At 39.0% G+C, this 21,164-nt stretch overlaps 2 protein-coding genes and 1 long non-coding RNA gene across 3 annotated transcripts; all 3 read right to left on the bottom strand.

The window, feature by feature from the left end:
- Positions 1–7,111: 7,111 nt before the first annotated feature.
- Positions 7,112–11,709, bottom strand: LOC149752913 (uncharacterized). The gene is made up of 3 exons (XR_016396511.1): positions 9,260–11,709; positions 9,021–9,159; positions 7,112–7,637 (listed from the first exon to the last, which is right to left on the bottom strand). It is a non-coding gene; the product is annotated as an uncharacterized LOC149752913 (long non-coding RNA).
- Positions 11,710–12,677: 968 nt separating this feature from the next.
- LOC149752912 (protein C2-DOMAIN ABA-RELATED 4-like) lies at positions 12,678–13,164 on the bottom strand. The gene has a single exon (XM_089925474.1). The coding sequence runs from the start codon at positions 13,162–13,164 to the stop codon at positions 12,913–12,915; it is 252 nt and encodes an 83-aa protein (XP_089781600.1). The 3' UTR covers positions 12,678–12,912.
- On the bottom strand, positions 12,678–21,155 carry LOC103699575 (uncharacterized). The gene is made up of 9 exons (XM_089925473.1): positions 20,673–21,155; positions 20,455–20,567; positions 20,233–20,368; positions 19,767–20,088; positions 19,572–19,633; positions 19,269–19,366; positions 19,013–19,092; positions 14,587–18,778; positions 12,678–13,203 (listed from the first exon to the last, which is right to left on the bottom strand). The coding sequence occupies exons 1-4, from the start codon at positions 20,977–20,979 to the stop codon at positions 19,964–19,966; spliced, it is 681 nt and encodes a 226-aa protein (XP_089781599.1). The 5' UTR covers positions 20,980–21,155; the 3' UTR covers positions 12,678–13,203; positions 14,587–18,778; positions 19,013–19,092; positions 19,269–19,366; positions 19,572–19,633; positions 19,767–19,963.
- Positions 21,156–21,164: the final 9 nt, after the last annotated feature.

The raw sequence follows: 21,164 nt of genomic DNA, 5'->3' as shown, positions 1-21,164 counted from the left end.
GTATGTAAGGATGTGTTTGTGTACGTATACAGATATATTACTTAACATGAAAAACTCATTTAGTTTACAGAAAAAGAAGGGAAAAAAATTGTGGTTAACAAAAAAAACGAAAAAAAAAGACATCTTGTTATCAAAAATAGTTTTTTCATGATAATAAAATTTTTATATTTCAGAAAAAATTTTTATGAGTAATATGGAAAAACTACTTTTCCACCGGTTAGAAATTGAGATACTTCTTTTAAAAACTATTTTTAAGCCATCAAAATCTATGAATAACATCTTCTCAAAAAAAATGTACCATTTTTTCATGACCAACCAAACATGCCAAAACTATTTTTTCAGATATCATATCTTCAAAAATCAACTTTTTTTAAAAAAATATTTCAGTAAAAAAAATTCTTTTCACGAACCAAACGAGTCCGAAAAGTCAGAATGCCTCGACTGTAGAATTCTATCAGCAACATATCGGCTTTCCACAAAATCTTGTGGGAAAACAATCCATTATGGAATGAAAGGTGACTACGAATAGGGATAAAAGCAATAATTATTATGATCATAGAATCCAACGAGAAAGATGAGGCAAGAGAGCGAAAATAAAAGGATAAATTGTCAACGAGCACGGGCAAGCTGAAACCATGTAGATAATGGACCATATGGCAAAGATAGCCGCTTCCAAGATGCCCTTAACATCCTTGATCTGGGCGAAGATGGGATCTAGGGCGCTGGTACAAATATCTATAGATTTTATCATGTATTACTGTATCATCATATAATGAGCCACTCAATCAAGCTGATAATATTGTCAACAACTAATATCTTTGCAGTCTCTTCCCATAGCTTGCAAAAGGAACCCACTTTTTAAAATAGTACATACAATATATTATTAAAACAGCAAGAACACCTAGGGCTGTTATTGAGCCGAGCTGCTCGGACTCGGCTGGGACTCGGCTCGGTAAAAGCCCGGCTCAGGCTCGGCTCGTTAGTCAAACGAGCCCGAGCCCAATATGAGGCTCGTTTACATCTGAGCCCGAGCAGCTCACGAGCCCAAACGAGCTCTAGTCTCTCACTGAAAAATCTTATTTCAGCAATCATAATTCATAAAAATCTGACCATATAGAGAAAAATAGCCTATTATCGAGCCCGAGTTCGAGCCCGATTACGAGCCCGAACCCGAGCTCGGGCTCGTCCTGGAGCTCGTAATTGAAACGAGCTTTACGAGCTCAAGCCCGAACCTTTGCTTTGCCAAGCAAGCCCGAGCTTGAGCCCAATACAGAGCTCGTTACCGAGCCCGAGCTTCTGTGAAACGAGCCGAGCCGAGCTCTCCCAGGCTCGGGCTCGGCTCGGCTCGTTAACAACCCTAAAAACACCTTAGTTTTAAGTAAAGTTGAAGCCACATATTTTGGCAGCGAATGCACATATTTGTTGAACCCTGGACGCATATAACACGTTTGTGAGACTAGGTCAAAAGCTTCCAAACATCTCAAAACTAAGATGTTTGTGAACAAAATAAATAAACAAAAGTGACTGAAATATGCAAAAATTAAAATAAAGTGGGCCACAACTGCAAGGTTCCAGAGAACTAAAGCATAAGACCTAAAAGTGGAGACAACAATAACACAATAATCATAACCTTCCTGCCTTAGAACAACTAATTAGAATCAGCTATATGGATCGTTGTTTGCCAATTGTTCCTCTTGCGGGGACAACCTTTGGTTGGAGCCTCACACAATAGCATAACCCACATTAAGGTAGCAGAGAAAGAGGACTGCATTTTTTCCGAGGTATTGTCCGCTTTGGGCGCTCCGGCCCGCGCGTCCAGCGCAGACGGGGGGAGACCACTGCCCTTTGGGCGCTCGGGCCCGCGCGTCCAGCGCAGACGGGGGGAGACCACTGCCCTCACGGTTTTGCCCTTCAAAAGGCGTCTCGAAAGGAAAGAATTTCTATCCCCCATTTAAAGCACAGAACTTTTCCGCTACTAGCCGATGTGGGACTAAATTCAAGGCCCCCCCCAACATAGCCCCCCAGTAGGAAGGTTCTTGAGCCTCCGCAGTCCTGAGGGGTAGTCAACGGTGGGAGGAGGTGCCCCCTACCTGGCGCGCCATCTGTTGCGGGGACGGCCTTTGGCCGGAGCCTCACACAATAGCATAGCCCACATTAAGCTAGCAGAGAAAGAGGACTGCGTTCTTCCCGAGGTATTGTCCGCTTTGGGCACTCCGGCCCGCGCGTCCAGCGCAGATGGGGGGAGACCACTGCCCTTTGCGCGCTCCGGCCCATACGTCCAGCGCAGATGAGGAGAGACCACTGCCCTCACGATTTTGCCCTTCAAAAGGCGCCTCGAGAGGAAAGGATTTCCATCCCCCCGCAACAGTTCCAGTTAAGGAAACTCTCTGGTGCTATCACAAGTTTTTTTTTTAAAAAAATAAAAATCTTTTTCACTTCTTCCATCCATAGAGCTTAGATTTTCTGTGTTAGGCCCTTTGACCTGAATCAAGCACTTCAAAAGAAGTACTCAAGAGCCTCCACAATCAGTTCAAACTATGCCATCCTATAGTATCTAAATAAGCAGATTAATGAAGTGATTTATCAATTATACGGTGCATAGACATAGCAATAAGATCGGAATTATATGGACACTGGATCCCTGTTCTCATAAATGGGAAATGAAATGTTTATGCATGTATGCTAGTGCCCTCTTTTGGTGTGTAATGTGCATGTTGAGTGTTGATCAAAATTTGCATAGATAATTAGAGTTTCAATTAAAATCAAGGATTAGAAAAACCAAGGATACCCCTATTCAGCAAAATGCCTTGATAGAATGCTCACAAGAATCATTGTACACGTGAATTCCAGCTTTATAGATCATATGTTGGAAATACTTGTCTCAAAATCTAAATCACCATCATCATTATAATCATAATCACTGTCATCAACATCTTATTCAGACTCAACAGACGCCTCTTCATGACTAAGTACTAGACTATTTTTTAAAACTAAAAAAGAAGCCATAGAGTAAAACCAAGACATTATGTAAACCTGGAAGTTACAAAGAAAAAAAAAAGAAAAAAAAAGTTTATCTCCAAACCCCATGGGAATAATGCATCATTACTTACAGGATGAACAGTACACAGCAGAAGCAGATGTCTTCTAATCACATTTCAGCACAATGATGTGCAGCATGCAACACATTCCAAGGTTGAATGATACCAACTAACAAGTTATAGAAGCAAAGGAATAAGGAGAAAAGCAAGCACACAAACACAAAAAGAACAAGACATCAGAATCAAATACTAGGAATCTGACAGAAAACAAGGATGGGAAAGGAGGTAAGAGAAAAAGATACTTGATTCACAAAGTTATTGGAAAATTTTATGCTAGGAAAAAATGGAAGGAGTCTGCTAAAAATCATCTCTTAAAATGAATTTAAGTGGATGGTACAGAGGAGAAACTGGCTTACAATATAAAGTTATGTTCAATCCTCTTGAATAACCTATCCTTTTCAGATCTGGAAGCTTCTTCTTTCATTGCCTCGTGCTCCTCAGCAGATATATTTCTTCCCCACCATGCCTGAGCCTCCAGAAATTCAGCTAATGTACCTGCAAGTGCATGCCCTTCAAGTCCATCAGCATGAGATTCCCCAACAATACTGTTGCATGCTTTCTCCTCAACTCTTGAATATTTCTTGTCAATTCTTGCCTTTCCGCCAAAGCAGATGCTACTGAGGTCGGAAGAAAATCCTTCCCGCGACACATGACAATGTAATATTTGTTCCGGAGAAGCAAGATTCCTCCTGTCAGTTTCTTGTAAGGTAAAACAGTTATTGTCCATACACCTTGAAACTCGAATTCACAGATAGTCTCTGCCTTTTTATCAATTTGTACTTCTTTTTTTTCTCCTTAATCCATAAAGCAACCTTGATAAGTTAACGACTATAAATGAGAGGAAAAAATGCCTTGGACTGAGAGAAAGATATTCAAAACAGTGAGTTACAACAAATAGAGTAAAAGAAGAAAATGAGCTACAAACAACGGTAAAAACTTTGAGATTTAAGTCAATTCACATATGCATTGTTAAGAAAGTTAGAAACACTAGTGAAGACCAGGACCATAAATCATGCCAAATACTGCAGGTGAAAATGGAAAATAAGATATATCAATTAGATGCAACCTTTAAAATTTTGTGCCCATTCTTTCCACCTCCTCGTCCTCCTCGAGGCCCAGGCCTAAATTCCGCAGCCGATGCACGATCCTCTCGATCGAGCCTCGGCCGGCGTCGGTTTGACTGAGGTCTCCGGCGCGGCGAGGCAGGGCGGGGATCGGGATGGGTTCATTGCTGGAGCCAGGAGGCGGAGGGGGCGCGGGAGTGGTGGAGGCTGGGTTTTTTTTCAGGGTTAGGGTTTTGGCCAGCGGCGGCGGCGTCGTCTCAGGGGTAGTTCGGGGTTTGGGGGGTACAGTGAGCGTCGGAGTCACCGCCGCCGCTGCGCTCGCCGAGGCGGATGCGGAGAAGAGGAGACGGAAGCGGCAGCGGAGAAGGGAGAGCGAGAGAGAGAGGAGCGGGAGTATAGGGGGAGGGCACCGTGGTGGAAGGGAGCTCCAGTAGCCTCACGGTGGAAAGAGCCATTTTTTTTTCCTCTCTCCTCTTGCAAAGAGCTTGTCTTAGATTTTGGATGGAGCAAGGAAAGAAATTGGCGCGACAGGACGGAGCGAGTGTGGAAGTCAACTCATAAATAAATAAATAAAAACATGATTGTCGGAGACGTTGCCTTCTAGATTAAATACATGAGAGGTCAATAGAACTATATATTAAATGGTGGAACTACAAATCAAGCAGCCTCGTACGTAGCAAGAAGCTCTTTAGGTTGGTGAGATGAGACTGTATAGAACGCTTTGAAATTTATTATTTTTTAACTTTTTCTTTATGTATTTATACTGCATAAGCCATCTGGTAAAAAAGAACTTGGAGATGAAATAGGAGTGTTTTTAAAAAAGCTACGATGAGAAATACCGGGGATTCGAATCTGAGTCATTGTATTAAAACTTATTTCCATCCAGAAATTGATCATGATTTATATGAATCTGTATTTTCTTCACTCAACCATATTGGTATTTTTAATTTAGATATCTTTAATTTCTTTTTATCTGCATTGCATTTTTATTGCAATGTTGCACTACCTTTCAGTCATCACTATATTTATCGTTTTACACTATTACATGCCGTTATAATGTGATTTGCTGCTATAGATTTCTGGCAGGAAGATTCTGTTTTTGTTTAGATGATTTACAATTGATTATATAGATGATAGGGGTGTGAATTGCACAGGAAAGACCTGCTACCATCGATTTCTAGCAGTAAAATTCCTAGATTTCTAGCAGGGTGGTGCATAAAAATGATGATCAACTCCTTATTTTCCTGTATGACTCAAGATAAATTCATTAATACTGGTAGAAAGGAGCTGGGGATTTGGACGTCGGTCAAAGAAGCAAACTAAAAGTACATGATGTTACATCTTGATGTGCAAAATAGATTAAAAAGATAGCAAAAGCAATAATCTATTCATAAAAATCAAATTAAAGCAATGCAAATATAGAGATAGAGGGGAATGTGAACCAAATTTACATTTGTAGGAGGCGACAAAACAGAAACTAAAGCCAGAGTTTATGGTTGAGTCGTTAAATAATCGCCGATTTAGAGCATCCCCTTTCTTGTTCTCATCTTCTTAGGCACTCAAAAACTCCAGAACCGATGGGTTTTTAAGCTACCAAAACAAAATGCATGGTTCTACTAAAAAAATGCATGTTTTTTTAGTAGCTTTAGTTACTGCATCTAAATGTCTCTTATAAAATGGTCCTTTAATACATCTAATAGTAGAAATAATTCGTGCTTATATAACTGAACCTATGATTAATTTTATGATGAAATATAGTAATCTATAAAATAAAGGCCATCCATTGACTAATCAAAGATCGGAATAATTTATCCATTAAATTTATAACTGATCTCTAAATTAATTCTATCATTAAAAAATATTTTATATAAATTCCATAAGGATGACCAAAACTAATTTTTTTTTACTTTTAATAGGACTATAGATATTAAAAGAGCAATGGAAATATTATCCGATTTACAAATAAAACTTTATTTATAACAATCACAGAGATGAATAAATTTGGAAACAAAAGATGTGTCTACCGCACATCGCTCTACATTTGATGGGATCTCTTGAACCCTCCAAATCCCTTTCTTTCTATACTACACTACAAGAATAGTGGTCATTAGCGACGCTTTGTTTGGCCTTTAACGACGCTTTTAAGCGTCGCTAAAAACCATCCCGACGCTTTCGTAAGCGTCGGCAAAGCGTCGCCTATGCTACAGTGGAGAAAATGTTTTCCGACGCTTGCAAAAGCGTCGGAAATTAGCGACGCTTTTTAGCGACGCTTTAAAGCGTCGTTAAATGTGATTTTAACGACGCTTTAAAGCGTCGTTAGAATATTATTTTTTTTAAAAAAAATTCGTGATTTTAACGACGCTTTAAAGCGTCGTTAGAATATTATTTTTTTTAAAAAAATTTCGTGATTTCAACGACGCTTTAAAGCGTCGTTAGAATATTTTTTTTTAAAAAAAAAAATTTATGGCATTAAATATTATGATTCGGCATTTATGGCAATGCTAGGAAAATGGTTAATTGCTCAAAACCAACAAAATCCCATAGCCAATAACCCATAACTCGTGCAATCAAGGCCTGCTTTCCAGGAAACTCCTGGTTATTTCATGTTGTGACAGAAGGCATTACAAACACAGCACATAGTGGATAACCACAGAGAGAGACGCATATAAACAGAAAACACAACCAACTCATATCACACAAAATACTATTACGCACAGAAGCAAGGGGCAGCACCACCATTTGTGAAGACTACTTTTGCTGCAGAGATGAGGGGATCAAAAACTGTGGAAGAATGTCCATTTTTTAGCATGGTCCATCCCTACATTTATTTTCCCAGCTTGCTCTCAATTATTGCAACAGTGCCAGCTATAACTAAAAACAATCCACCCAACAGTAACACAGTGTTTCAAATTAAGAGAGATTCTAATGCAGGTTAAGGAGAAAAAAGAGTGAAAAAGCAAAAAGAAATTGGCTACATGCAAAGAGTTGCATTACAACGGCACCTCAGGCTTCCATTATAGATAGATATATCTGAAGTCAGCTGTTACCTTCTCATGCATCTAATCCTGATATACAAATATACAGCACACACATCCCTTACAAGGCTGTTTTAACATATCCTAACCAAGCTAAGAGCAAAGGCTGTCCATAACATTACAAGTTCGCCTTGATATCGGATAGAAACTTATAAGCCCCTCGCACCTGGAATGCTGATCCATTGCAGCTGCAGCTCAACTTCACCACATTCCACATTTCTGAGTCTTAGGACAAGATCTTGAATGACCTTTCCATCTGACCAGTAGATCAGACTCTCCTCGGCTAAGCAATTTTGCCTGTTAGGTCTGACCTTAGTTATAATGGTGCCATTTGGAACACCTTCAGGATCCATCCTCACAGCCTCCAGAAATGGTTGGATGTCAAACTCCGCATCGCCCATGGGATCATCAAAGCTGAATGTGTCCTTATCATACACTTGCTGGATCGCATTAAAAGAAGATGAGGGATGATAATCTTCAATAATTCATATCATGGATGCAGTGATCACATTCATGGTAACAGTGATAACCGAAAAACAACAAAACAATAACCACATATATATTGGGCAAACACACAGGAGTATCACCATATAGCATTATGTAAGCTCCTGATTTGAGTTATTTTTCACAGAATTAAAACTAAAAAAGAGGCATGCAACCCAACTTCAGCCCTTTTTAAGCTAAGAAGTCCAGCCAGCAAATAAATTTCAATTTTTACCTCCGTAACGAGGTTGAGAGAAATAGTATATCTTCTGCCTTAATCAATTAATGCTGGCAAAACCAGAGGACAATCAAATTGAAGGGTCAACTCCAAACCACTACTGCCAATTATACTCGATGGCAACAGTTATTCTCTTATTTTGATGAATTAAGGAGGATCGGAAATTAAATCAGTTCTTATTTCCTGGAAATTAAATTAGTTATTCTTTGTTCAAGAAAATGGTGCCTAATACCAGTTTTCTACCTCAAGGAATTTGGGCACTGACCCATAGCCAATGGACACTGGATCCCTGTTCTCATAAATGGGAAATGAAATGTTTATGCATGTATGCTAGTGCCCTCTTTTGGTGTGTAATGTGCATGTTGAGTGTTGATCAAAATTTGCATAGATAATTAGAGTTTCAATTAAAATCAAGGATTAGAAAAACCAAGGATACCCCTATTCAGCAAAATGCCTTGATAGAATGCTCACAAGAATCATTGTACACGTGAATTCCAGCTTTATAGATCATATGTTGGAAATACTTGTCTCAAAATCTAAATCACCATCATCATTATAATCATAATCACTGTCATCAACATCTTATTCAGACTCAACAGACGCCTCTTCATGACTAAGTACTAGACTATTTTTTAAAACTAAAAAAGAAGCCATAGAGTAAAACCAAGACATTATGTAAACCTGGAAGTTACAAAGAAAAAAAAAAGAAAAAAAAAGTTTATCTCCAAACCCCATGGGAATAATGCATCATTACTTACAGGATGAACAGTACACAGCAGAAGCAGATGTCTTCTAATCACATTTCAGCACAATGATGTGCAGCATGCAACACATTCCAAGGTTGAATGATACCAACTAACAAGTTATAGAAGCAAAGGAATAAGGAGAAAAGCAAGCACACAAACACAAAAAGAACAAGACATCAGAATCAAATACTAGGAATCTGACAGAAAACAAGGATGGGAAAGGAGGTAAGAGAAAAAGATACTTGATTCACAAAGTTATTGGAAAATTTTATGCTAGGAAAAAATGGAAGGAGTCTGCTAAAAATCATCTCTTAAAATGAATTTAAGTGGATGGTACAGAGGAGAAACTGGCTTACAATATAAAGTTATGTTCAATCCTCTTGAATAACCTATCCTTTTCAGATCTGGAAGCTTCTTCTTTCATTGCCTCGTGCTCCTCAGCAGATATATTTCTTCCCCACCATGCCTGAGCCTCCAGAAATTCAGCTAATGTACCTGCAAGTGCATGCCCTTCAAGTCCATCAGCATGAGATTCCCCAACAATACTGTTGCATGCTTTCTCCTCAACTCTTGAATATTTCTTGTCAATTCTTGCCTTTCCGCCAAAGCAGATGCTACTGAGGTCGGAAGAAAATCCTTCCCGCGACACATGACAATGTAATATTTGTTCCGGAGAAGCAAGATTCCTCCTGTCAGTTTCTTGTAAGGTAAAACAGTTATTGTCCATACACCTTGAAACTCGAATTCACAGATAGTCTCTGCCTTTTTATCAATTTGTACTTCTTTTTTTTCTCCTTAATCCATAAAGCAACCTTGATAAGTTAACGACTATAAATGAGAGGAAAAAATGCCTTGGACTGAGAGAAAGATATTCAAAACAGTGAGTTACAACAAATAGAGTAAAAGAAGAAAATGAGCTACAAACAACGGTAAAAACTTTGAGATTTAAGTCAATTCACATATGCATTGTTAAGAAAGTTAGAAACACTAGTGAAGACCAGGACCATAAATCATGCCAAATACTGCAGGTGAAAATGGAAAATAAGATATATCAATTAGATGCAACCTTTAAAATTTTGTGCCCATTCTTTCCACCTCCTCGTCCTCCTCGAGGCCCAGGCCTAAATTCCGCAGCCGATGCACGATCCTCTCGATCGAGCCTCGGCCGGCGTCGGTTTGACTGAGGTCTCCGGCGCGGCGAGGCAGGGCGGGGATCGGGATGGGTTCATTGCTGGAGCCAGGAGGCGGAGGGGGCGCGGGAGTGGTGGAGGCTGGGTTTTTTTTCAGGGTTAGGGTTTTGGCCAGCGGCGGCGGCGTCGTCTCAGGGGTAGTTCGGGGTTTGGGGGGTACAGTGAGCGTCGGAGTCACCGCCGCCGCTGCGCTCGCCGAGGCGGATGCGGAGAAGAGGAGACGGAAGCGGCAGCGGAGAAGGGAGAGCGAGAGAGAGAGGAGCGGGAGTATAGGGGGAGGGCACCGTGGTGGAAGGGAGCTCCAGTAGCCTCACGGTGGAAAGAGCCATTTTTTTTTCCTCTCTCCTCTTGCAAAGAGCTTGTCTTAGATTTTGGATGGAGCAAGGAAAGAAATTGGCGCGACAGGACGGAGCGAGTGTGGAAGTCAACTCATAAATAAATAAATAAAAACATGATTGTCGGAGACGTTGCCTTCTAGATTAAATACATGAGAGGTCAATAGAACTATATATTAAATGGTGGAACTACAAATCAAGCAGCCTCGTACGTAGCAAGAAGCTCTTTAGGTTGGTGAGATGAGACTGTATAGAACGCTTTGAAATTTATTATTTTTTAACTTTTTCTTTATGTATTTATACTGCATAAGCCATCTGGTAAAAAAGAACTTGGAGATGAAATAGGAGTGTTTTTAAAAAAGCTACGATGAGAAATACCGGGGATTCGAATCTGAGTCATTGTATTAAAACTTATTTCCATCCAGAAATTGATCATGATTTATATGAATCTGTATTTTCTTCACTCAACCATATTGGTATTTTTAATTTAGATATCTTTAATTTCTTTTTATCTGCATTGCATTTTTATTGCAATGTTGCACTACCTTTCAGTCATCACTATATTTATCGTTTTACACTATTACATGCCGTTATAATGTGATTTGCTGCTATAGATTTCTGGCAGGAAGATTCTGTTTTTGTTTAGATGATTTACAATTGATTATATAGATGATAGGGGTGTGAATTGCACAGGAAAGACCTGCTACCATCGATTTCTAGCAGTAAAATTCCTAGATTTCTAGCAGGGTGGTGCATAAAAATGATGATCAACTCCTTATTTTCCTGTATGACTCAAGATAAATTCATTAATACTGGTAGAAAGGAGCTGGGGATTTGGACGTCGGTCAAAGAAGCAAACTAAAAGTACATGATGTTACATCTTGATGTGCAAAATAGATTAAAAAGATAGCAAAAGCAATAATCTATTCATAAAAATCAAATTAAAGCAATGCAAATATAGAGATAGAGGGGAATGTGAACCAAATTTACATTTGTAGGAGGCGACAAAACAGAAACTAAAGCCAGAGTTTATGGTTGAGTCGTTAAATAATCGCCGATTTAGAGCATCCCCTTTCTTGTTCTCATCTTCTTAGGCACTCAAAAACTCCAGAACCGATGGGTTTTTAAGCTACCAAAACAAAATGCATGGTTCTACTAAAAAAATGCATGTTTTTTTAGTAGCTTTAGTTACTGCATCTAAATGTCTCTTATAAAATGGTCCTTTAATACATCTAATAGTAGAAATAATTCGTGCTTATATAACTGAACCTATGATTAATTTTATGATGAAATATAGTAATCTATAAAATAAAGGCCATCCATTGACTAATCAAAGATCGGAATAATTTATCCATTAAATTTATAACTGATCTCTAAATTAATTCTATCATTAAAAAATATTTTATATAAATTCCATAAGGATGACCAAAACTAATTTTTTTTTACTTTTAATAGGACTATAGATATTAAAAGAGCAATGGAAATATTATCCGATTTACAAATAAAACTTTATTTATAACAATCACAGAGATGAATAAATTTGGAAACAAAAGATGTGTCTACCGCACATCGCTCTACATTTGATGGGATCTCTTGAACCCTCCAAATCCCTTTCTTTCTATACTACACTACAAGAATAGTGGTCATTAGCGACGCTTTGTTTGGCCTTTAACGACGCTTTTAAGCGTCGCTAAAAACCATCCCGACGCTTTCGTAAGCGTCGGCAAAGCGTCGCCTATGCTACAGTGGAGAAAATGTTTTCCGACGCTTGCAAAAGCGTCGGAAATTAGCGACGCTTTTTAGCGACGCTTTAAAGCGTCGTTAAATGTGATTTTAACGACGCTTTAAAGCGTCGTTAGAATATTATTTTTTTTAAAAAAAATTCGTGATTTTAACGACGCTTTAAAGCGTCGTTAGAATATTATTTTTTTTAAAAAAATTTCGTGATTTCAACGACGCTTTAAAGCGTCGTTAGAATATTTTTTTTTAAAAAAAAAAATTTATGGCATTAAATATTATGATTCGGCATTTATGGCAATGCTAGGAAAATGGTTAATTGCTCAAAACCAACAAAATCCCATAGCCAATAACCCATAACTCGTGCAATCAAGGCCTGCTTTCCAGGAAACTCCTGGTTATTTCATGTTGTGACAGAAGGCATTACAAACACAGCACATAGTGGATAACCACAGAGAGAGACGCATATAAACAGAAAACACAACCAACTCATATCACACAAAATACTATTACGCACAGAAGCAAGGGGCAGCACCACCATTTGTGAAGACTACTTTTGCTGCAGAGATGAGGGGATCAAAAACTGTGGAAGAATGTCCATTTTTTAGCATGGTCCATCCCTACATTTATTTTCCCAGCTTGCTCTCAATTATTGCAACAGTGCCAGCTATAACTAAAAACAATCCACCCAACAGTAACACAGTGTTTCAAATTAAGAGAGATTCTAATGCAGGTTAAGGAGAAAAAAGAGTGAAAAAGCAAAAAGAAATTGGCTACATGCAAAGAGTTGCATTACAACGGCACCTCAGGCTTCCATTATAGATAGATATATCTGAAGTCAGCTGTTACCTTCTCATGCATCTAATCCTGATATACAAATATACAGCACACACATCCCTTACAAGGCTGTTTTAACATATCCTAACCAAGCTAAGAGCAAAGGCTGTCCATAACATTACAAGTTCGCCTTGATATCGGATAGAAACTTATAAGCCCCTCGCACCTGGAATGCTGATCCATTGCAGCTGCAGCTCAACTTCACCACATTCCACATTTCTGAGTCTTAGGACAAGATCTTGAATGACCTTTCCATCTGACCAGTAGATCAGACTCTCCTCGGCTAAGCAATTTTGCCTGTTAGGTCTGACCTTAGTTATAATGGTGCCATTTGGAACACCTTCAGGATCCATCCTCACAGCCTCCAGAAATGGTTGGATGTCAAACTCCGCATCGCCCATGGGATCATCAAAGCTGAATGTGTCCTTATCATACACTTGCTGGATCGCATTAAAAGAAGATGAGGGATGATAATCTTCAATAATTCATATCATGGATGCAGTGATCACATTCATGGTAACAGTGATAACCGAAAAACAACAAAACAATAACCACATATATATTGGGCAAACACACAGGAGTATCACCATATAGCATTATGTAAGCTCCTGATTTGAGTTATTTTTCACAGAATTAAAACTAAAAAAGAGGCATGCAACCCAACTTCAGCCCTTTTTAAGCTAAGAAGTCCAGCCAGCAAATAAATTTCAATTTTTACCTCCGTAACGAGGTTGAGAGAAATAGTATATCTTCTGCCTTAATCAATTAATGCTGGCAAAACCAGAGGACAATCAAATTGAAGGGTCAACTCCAAACCACTACTGCCAATTATACTCGATGGCAACAGTTATTCTCTTATTTTGATGAATTAAGGAGGATCGGAAATTAAATCAGTTCTTATTTCCTGGAAATTAAATTAGTTATTCTTTGTTCAAGAAAATGGTGCCTAATACCAGTTTTCTACCTCAAGGAATTTGGGCACTGACCCATAGCCAATGGACACTGGATCCCTGTTCTCATAAATGGGAAATGAAATGTTTATGCATGTATGCTAGTGCCCTCTTTTGGTGTGTAATGTGCATGTTGAGTGTTGATCAAAATTTGCATAGATAATTAGAGTTTCAATTAAAATCAAGGATTAGAAAAACCAAGGATACCCCTATTCAGCAAAATGCCTTGATAGAATGCTCACAAGAATCATTGTACACGTGAATTCCAGCTTTATAGATCATATGTTGGAAATACTTGTCTCAAAATCTAAATCACCATCATCATTATAATCATAATCACTGTCATCAACATCTTATTCAGACTCAACAGACGCCTCTTCATGACTAAGTACTAGACTATTTTTTAAAACTAAAAAAGAAGCCATAGAGTAAAACCAAGACATTATGTAAACCTGGAAGTTACAAAGAAAAAAAAAAGAAAAAAAAAGTTTATCTCCAAACCCCATGGGAATAATGCATCATTACTTACAGGATGAACAGTACACAGCAGAAGCAGATGTCTTCTAATCACATTTCAGCACAATGATGTGCAGCATGCAACACATTCCAAGGTTGAATGATACCAACTAACAAGTTATAGAAGCAAAGGAATAAGGAGAAAAGCAAGCACACAAACACAAAAAGAACAAGACATCAGAATCAAATACTAGGAATCTGACAGAAAACAAGGATGGGAAAGGAGGTAAGAGAAAAAGATACTTGATTCACAAAGTTATTGGAAAATTTTATGCTAGGAAAAAATGGAAGGAGTCTGCTAAAAATCATCTCTTAAAATGAATTTAAGTGGATGGTACAGAGGAGAAACTGGCTTACAATATAAAGTTATGTTCAATCCTCTTGAATAACCTATCCTTTTCAGATCTGGAAGCTTCTTCTTTCATTGCCTCGTGCTCCTCAGCAGATATATTTCTTCCCCACCATGCCTGAGCCTCCAGAAATTCAGCTAATGTACCTGCAAGTGCATGCCCTTCAAGTCCATCAGCATGAGATTCCCCAACAATACTGTTGCATGCTTTCTCCTCAACTCTTGAATATTTCTTGTCAATTCTTGCCTTTCCGCCAAAGCAGATGCTACTGAGGTCGGAAGAAAATCCTTCCCGCGACACATGACAATGTAATATTTGTTCCGGAGAAGCAAGATTCCTCCTGTCAGTTTCTTGTAAGGTAAAACAGTTATTGTCCATACACCTTGAAACTCGAATTCACAGATAGTCTCTGCCTTTTTATCAATTTGTACTTCTTTTTTTTCTCCTTAATCCATAAAGCAACCTTGATAAGTTAACGACTATAAATGAGAGGAAAAAATGCCTTGGACTGAGAGAAAGATATTCAAAACAGTGAGTTACAACAAATAGAGTAAAAGAAGAAAATGAGCTACAAACAACGGTAAAAACTTTGAGATTTAAGTCAATTCACATATGCATTGTTAAGAAAGTTAGAAACACTAGTGAAGACCAGGACCATAAATCATGCCAAATACTGCAGGTGAAAATGGAAAATAAGATATATCAATTAGATGCAACCTTTAAAATTTTGTGCCCATTCTTTCCACCTCCTCGTCCTCCTCGAGGCCCAGGCCTAAATTCCGCAGCCGATGCACGATCCTCTCGATCGAGCCTCGGCCGGCGTCGGTTTGACTGAGGTCTCCGGCGCGGCGAGGCAGGGCGGGGATCGGGATGGGTTCATTGCTGGAGCCAGGAGGCGGAGGGGGCGCGGGAGTGGTGGAGGCTGGGTTTTTTTTCAGGGTTAGGGTTTTGGCCAGCGGCGGCGGCGTCGTCTCAGGGGTAGTTCGGGGTTTGGGGGGTACAGTGAGCGTCGGAGTCACCGCCGCCGCTGCGCTCGCCGAGGCGGATGCGGAGAAGAGGAGACGGAAGCGGCAGCGGAGAAGGGAGAGCGAGAGAGAGAGGAGCGGGAGTATAGGGGGAGGGCACCGTGGTGGAAGGGAGCTCCAGTAGCCTCACGGTGGAAAGAGCCATTTTTTTTTCCTCTCTCCTCTTGCAAAGAGCTTGTCTTAGATTTTGGATGGAGCAAGGAAAGAAATTGGCGCGACAGGACGGAGCGAGTGTGGAAGTCAACTCATAAATAAATAAATAAAAACATGATTGTCGGAGACGTTGCCTTCTAGATTAAATACATGAGAGGTCAATAGAACTATATATTAAATGGTGGAACTACAAATCAAGCAGCCTCGTACGTAGCAAGAAGCTCTTTAGGTTGGTGAGATGAGACTGTATAGAACGCTTTGAAATTTATTATTTTTTAACTTTTTCTTTATGTATTTATACTGCATAAGCCATCTGGTAAAAAAGAACTTGGAGATGAAATAGGAGTGTTTTTAAAAAAGCTACGATGAGAAATACCGGGGATTCGAATCTGAGTCATTGTATTAAAACTTATTTCCATCCAGAAATTGATCATGATTTATATGAATCTGTATTTTCTTCACTCAACCATATTGGTATTTTTAATTTAGATATCTTTAATTTCTTTTTATCTGCATTGCATTTTTATTGCAATGTTGCACTACCTTTCAGTCATCACTATATTTATCGTTTTACACTATTACATGCCGTTATAATGTGATTTGCTGCTATAGATTTCTGGCAGGAAGATTCTGTTTTTGTTTAGATGATTTACAATTGATTATATAGATGATAGGGGTGTGAATTGCACAGGAAAGACCTGCTACCATCGATTTCTAGCAGTAAAATTCCTAGATTTCTAGCAGGGTGGTGCATAAAAATGATGATCAACTCCTTATTTTCCTGTATGACTCAAGATAAATTCATTAATACTGGTAGAAAGGAGCTGGGGATTTGGACGTCGGTCAAAGAAGCAAACTAAAAGTACATGATGTTACATCTTGATGTGCAAAATAGATTAAAAAGATAGCAAAAGCAATAATCTATTCATAAAAATCAAATTAAAGCAATGCAAATATAGAGATAGAGGGGAATGTGAACCAAATTTACATTTGTAGGAGGCGACAAAACAGAAACTAAAGCCAGAGTTTATGGTTGAGTCGTTAAATAATCGCCGATTTAGAGCATCCCCTTTCTTGTTCTCATCTTCTTAGGCACTCAAAAACTCCAGAACCGATGGGTTTTTAAGCTACCAAAACAAAATGCATGGTTCTACTAAAAAAATGCATGTTTTTTTAGTAGCTTTAGTTACTGCATCTAAATGTCTCTTATAAAATGGTCCTTTAATACATCTAATAGTAGAAATAATTCGTGCTTATATAACTGAACCTATGATTAATTTTATGATGAAATATAGTAATCTATAAAATAAAGGCCATCCATTGACTAATCAAAGATCGGAATAATTTATCCATTAAATTTATAACTGATCTCTAAATTAATTCTATCATTAAAAAATATTTTATATAAATTCCATAAGGATGACCAAAACTAATTTTTTTTTACTTTTAATAGGACTATAGATATTAAAAGAGCAATGGAAATATTATCCGATTTACAAATAAAACTTTATTTATAACAATCACAGAGATGAATAAATTTGGAAACAAAAGATGTGTCTACCGCACATCGCTCTACATTTGATGGGATCTCTTGAACCCTCCAAATCCCTTTCTTTCTATACTACACTACAAGAATAGTGGTCATTAGCGACGCTTTGTTTGGCCTTTAACGACGCTTTTAAGCGTCGCTAAAAACCATCCCGACGCTTTCGTAAGCGTCGGCAAAGCGTCGCCTATGCTACAGTGGAGAAAATGTTTTCCGACGCTTGCAAAAGCGTCGGAAATTAGCGACGCTTTTTAGCGACGCTTTAAAGCGTCGTTAAATGTGATTTTAACGACGCTTTAAAGCGTCGTTAGAATATTATTTTTTTTAAAAAAAATTCGTGATTTTAACGACGCTTTAAAGCGTCGTTAGAATATTATTTTTTTTAAAAAAATTTCGTGATTTCAACGACGCTTTAAAGCGTCGTTAGAATATTTTTTTTTAAAAAAAAAAATTTATGGCATTAAATATTATGATTCGGCATTTATGGCAATGCTAGGAAAATGGTTAATTGCTCAAAACCAACAAAATCCCAACCTATCATATGTCTGAGGTAGGCAATAGCTCAAAACAATGCACCAAAAAAAGGTGAACACCCACAAGATCAAAGTACAAATCAACCAAACATCTACTTCCAAACACTCCACAGTACCCATACAAACAGAGAAACAGCAACATCAAAGAAGGTTGTTGAATAAGTGGAGCTTGAGATCTCATCAGAGAATGCTAGGAAAATGGTTAATTGCTCAAAACCAACAAAATCCCAACCTATCATATGTCTGAGGTAGGCAATAGCTCAAAACAATGCACCAAAAAAAGGTGAACACCCACAAGATCAAAGTACAAATCAACCAAACATCTACTTCCAAACACTCCACAGTACCCATACAAACAGAGAAACAGCAACATCAAAGAAGGTTGTTGAATAAGTGGAGCTTGAGATCTCATCAGAGAATGCCAATGATGCTCCTTGAGTTTGTCATAAGAAACCGGTTCTAAGCATAGCTATAGATTTTAAAGGAGTAGCTAGAAAGTTGATAAAACTGAGATAAAAATAAATACCCCATTACATTTTGTACTGAGTTGCGAATACCTCTTGCATTTTGTATTGCTGCATATCAACCTTCTGTTTTTCATTTTGCTCAAATAGGTCCAAAATCTACTCAATTTACAAGTGCCACCTCATAGAAATCCCTTGTAAGCATGCAATTGCTACAATATATGCATCAAAACAGTAGTCATAGATGTATATTAGTTATTATTATATGCAATTGCTACGAGCTATTTCATACACGATTTAGAAAGTAACCAAATTTTTTAAGTAAAAAAATGCTCAAGAAACAAATTGGGCAACAGCCCAATAGTTTGCACCTCTTCATTTGGGTGAGGCATCATGTTTAAAGCTTGAGAGGTGGTTCCCCCCGGTATGTCATCTGGCTGTTTCTCCCATTACTTTTCTCAACTCTTGGTCCCCTTTCCTATTATCAAAAAGAAATTGAACAGAAGAAGCAAAACAAAAGAAAAGCTATCAAGTAGGTCATGGCTAGCTGTTGAATCATAAATATATGCTGTAAGAAAAAAGAAGTATTAGATCTGAAAAGCTAGGAAATCGCAACAGTAAAGATACTTGGATCATAGGACATACTAAGAAAAGAATATATAATTTTTATTTTCAACATAGTAGGGAACTAAAAGAACAGTAGCGCACTTACCTGTGTCAGTGTTGTTGCATCTGCAATAACAAACGGCACATTCACAAAGCGAGCTAATGTTTTTGCAAGTAATGTCTTTCCTGTCCTTACAGACAACACAAGAATTTATATGCAGGTCAGACCATCAATCAATAAAATCCAGTAGATAATTCCTTTTTAGTTCTCATGGTGATAGATAGGACATAACAAGTGCCAGCATGTTCAGCAAAACCATCACATGATAAAAATGTAACAAATAAAAAGGAAAACATTATACCTGAGCCAGTAAGGCCCATCAAGAGCACATTGCTTTTCTCTAACTCTACATTATCATCATCATTTTCAGCCTCAAAATTCCCTGAATCAGCTCCAGATCTGTGTATTTTCAGTAAATTCAGCTCAGCATAACCATCAGAAGACCATCACAAGAACAAGCAAATTTTCGATGCTTATAAATGCAAGTCAACAATCTAGATATGCTTAAACTTAAAGAAACAATATATAACAAGACAAGATCAACATAAGCCATAGCATTATAGCGGAAAACTGAAATAGATATAAAGGTCACATGAAAACATACACTTTCTGTAAAGATGCATGATAGATTCTTTTATAGTGGTTGTACACAGCCACAGATAGCACCTGCAATTTTTAAGTGGATTACTAATCATAAAACAAAAATTCTAGAAATAATTAAAAGCATGATAAACAAATAAGACAATTATTATAAGAAAAATAAATTCTCATTATTGGTTTAACCAGATAAACATGGTACCTGATAAAAAGAATAAAGAAATCAATCATGAGACTTGGTATCTTGAGAGATAGAACCAGATATTATGGAGAATTATCTTTGATCACTCAATTGGTAACAGATAAGGTTGATCGAAGAAGAAAGTAGACAGATATTATGGAGAATTCTCGTCGCCGTCGTCGTTCAAGAACTCGGGGGCGATGCCGGAGAAGGCGCGGTTAAGGAGGACAGCGAGCAAGGAGAGGCCGCCCACGAAGATGGGCAAGCTCCGGACGAACCCATCGTTGTTGGAGACCCAGTCGCCTACCAAATCCCGCCGGGGTTTCGGGCCTCTGTAAGCCCCCTTCGCACCAAAGAAACCAAGTTATAGAAGAGAGGAGAAGAGAGGAGGGTACGGCTGCGTACCTGAGGATAAGCCGAGGGAGGAGAGGGAATAGGCGGAGGGGAAGAGGAGGCTTGTTTTGCATGTCCCTCTACTACTCCGTACCTCTGTTTTGCATGTCCATGGCTAGTATGAGATCAAACTCCTTGAAATCGGAGGGGCGAATCGGCCTCGAGATCGAAGTCACCTCGATCCCACGCCTTTTGGATGCTGCCCTCATCCTTGAGTCCGCTGGATTACCCTTCAACCCCAAGAGAAACAAACCAGTTAATCGCAGATCGTATTTATATATATATAAAGGAATGCAGGGAATTATCAGAGAGTTACTTCGTGGTAGCCGATGGTGCCGGCGGAATCGATCCAGAATTTGGACTCCAATCCCCTCTTGCGGACAAGGTCTCTGAACACGGCCTCCGCGGCAGGGCTTCGGCAGATGTTGCCTGGAAGGAAGAGATGGAGAATTAATGCTAAGGAGACCCAAAGTAAGGAGGAAGAGGTAAGGATGGAGCTATAGCTTTCCAGGGTCTGGGATTGGGAAGGCTCACCGAGGCAAACGAAAAGCACGGAGAAGGGCTTGGACTCTGCAGCGGATGGCGCCGCCATGGATGCTGCTTGCTCTGCGGCGGCGGCGGCGGCGACGACGAACCGGAGAGAGGCGGAAATAGGATTCCGAGAGGGCAGATGATGATGGGGAGGATGAGAAGAAGAGGGGAGGGGATGTGAATAGAAGGTTTTATAAGGGAGGAGAGTGGGTTTAGTAAGATCAAGAAAGGGGAATGAACCAAGTTGGCAGAATGGTAATTTCGGTACAGTTGCCGCTGCTGCTGCACTGAAGCTTAAGGCGTCTCTCATGTCCCCCTTCTGCCCACCGACCACCAATCGGAAAGAAGACGAGAGGGGAGAGAAGGGTCGGGAATGGTTATTTTCGTCGCTATGCAAAATCCGGTGGTCGAGAATAGCAATCACACAAATCGCCGATGCCTTGTTCGAAAGAGAAGAAGACAGCCCACCTCCATCCGACGGGGTTTTGTGGAGGG

The sequence above is a fragment of the Phoenix dactylifera genome, chromosome 9 (assembly GCF_051530095.1).
Source record: "Phoenix dactylifera cultivar Ajwa chromosome 9, Ajwa_hap1_PhDact_Kaust_v1.1, whole genome shotgun sequence".
NCBI lineage: Eukaryota > Viridiplantae > Streptophyta > Magnoliopsida > Arecales > Arecaceae > Phoenix > Phoenix dactylifera.
This window is presented reverse-complemented; position numbering and strand designations above follow the sequence as displayed.

What these genes read in the sequence shown, in the direction of transcription:
- LOC103699575 (XM_089925473.1), bottom strand. Translation starts at nt 20,979, where the DNA reads ATGAGAGACGCCTTAAGCTTCAGTGCAGCAGCAGCGGCAACTGTACCG. An exon ending in CGTGCTTTTCGTTTGCCTCG is followed by an intron (nt 20,568 to 20,672) that starts GTGAGCCTTCCC and finishes TCTTCCTTCCAG; the next exon opens with GCAACATCTGCCGAAGCCCT. An exon ending in GCACCATCGGCTACCACGAA is followed by an intron (nt 20,369 to 20,454) that starts GTAACTCTCTGA and finishes TTGGGGTTGAAG; the next exon opens with GGTAATCCAGCGGACTCAAG.
- LOC149752912 (XM_089925474.1), bottom strand. Translation starts at nt 13,164, where the DNA reads ATGGGCGATGCGGAGTTTGACATCCAACCATTTCTGGAGGCTGTGAGG.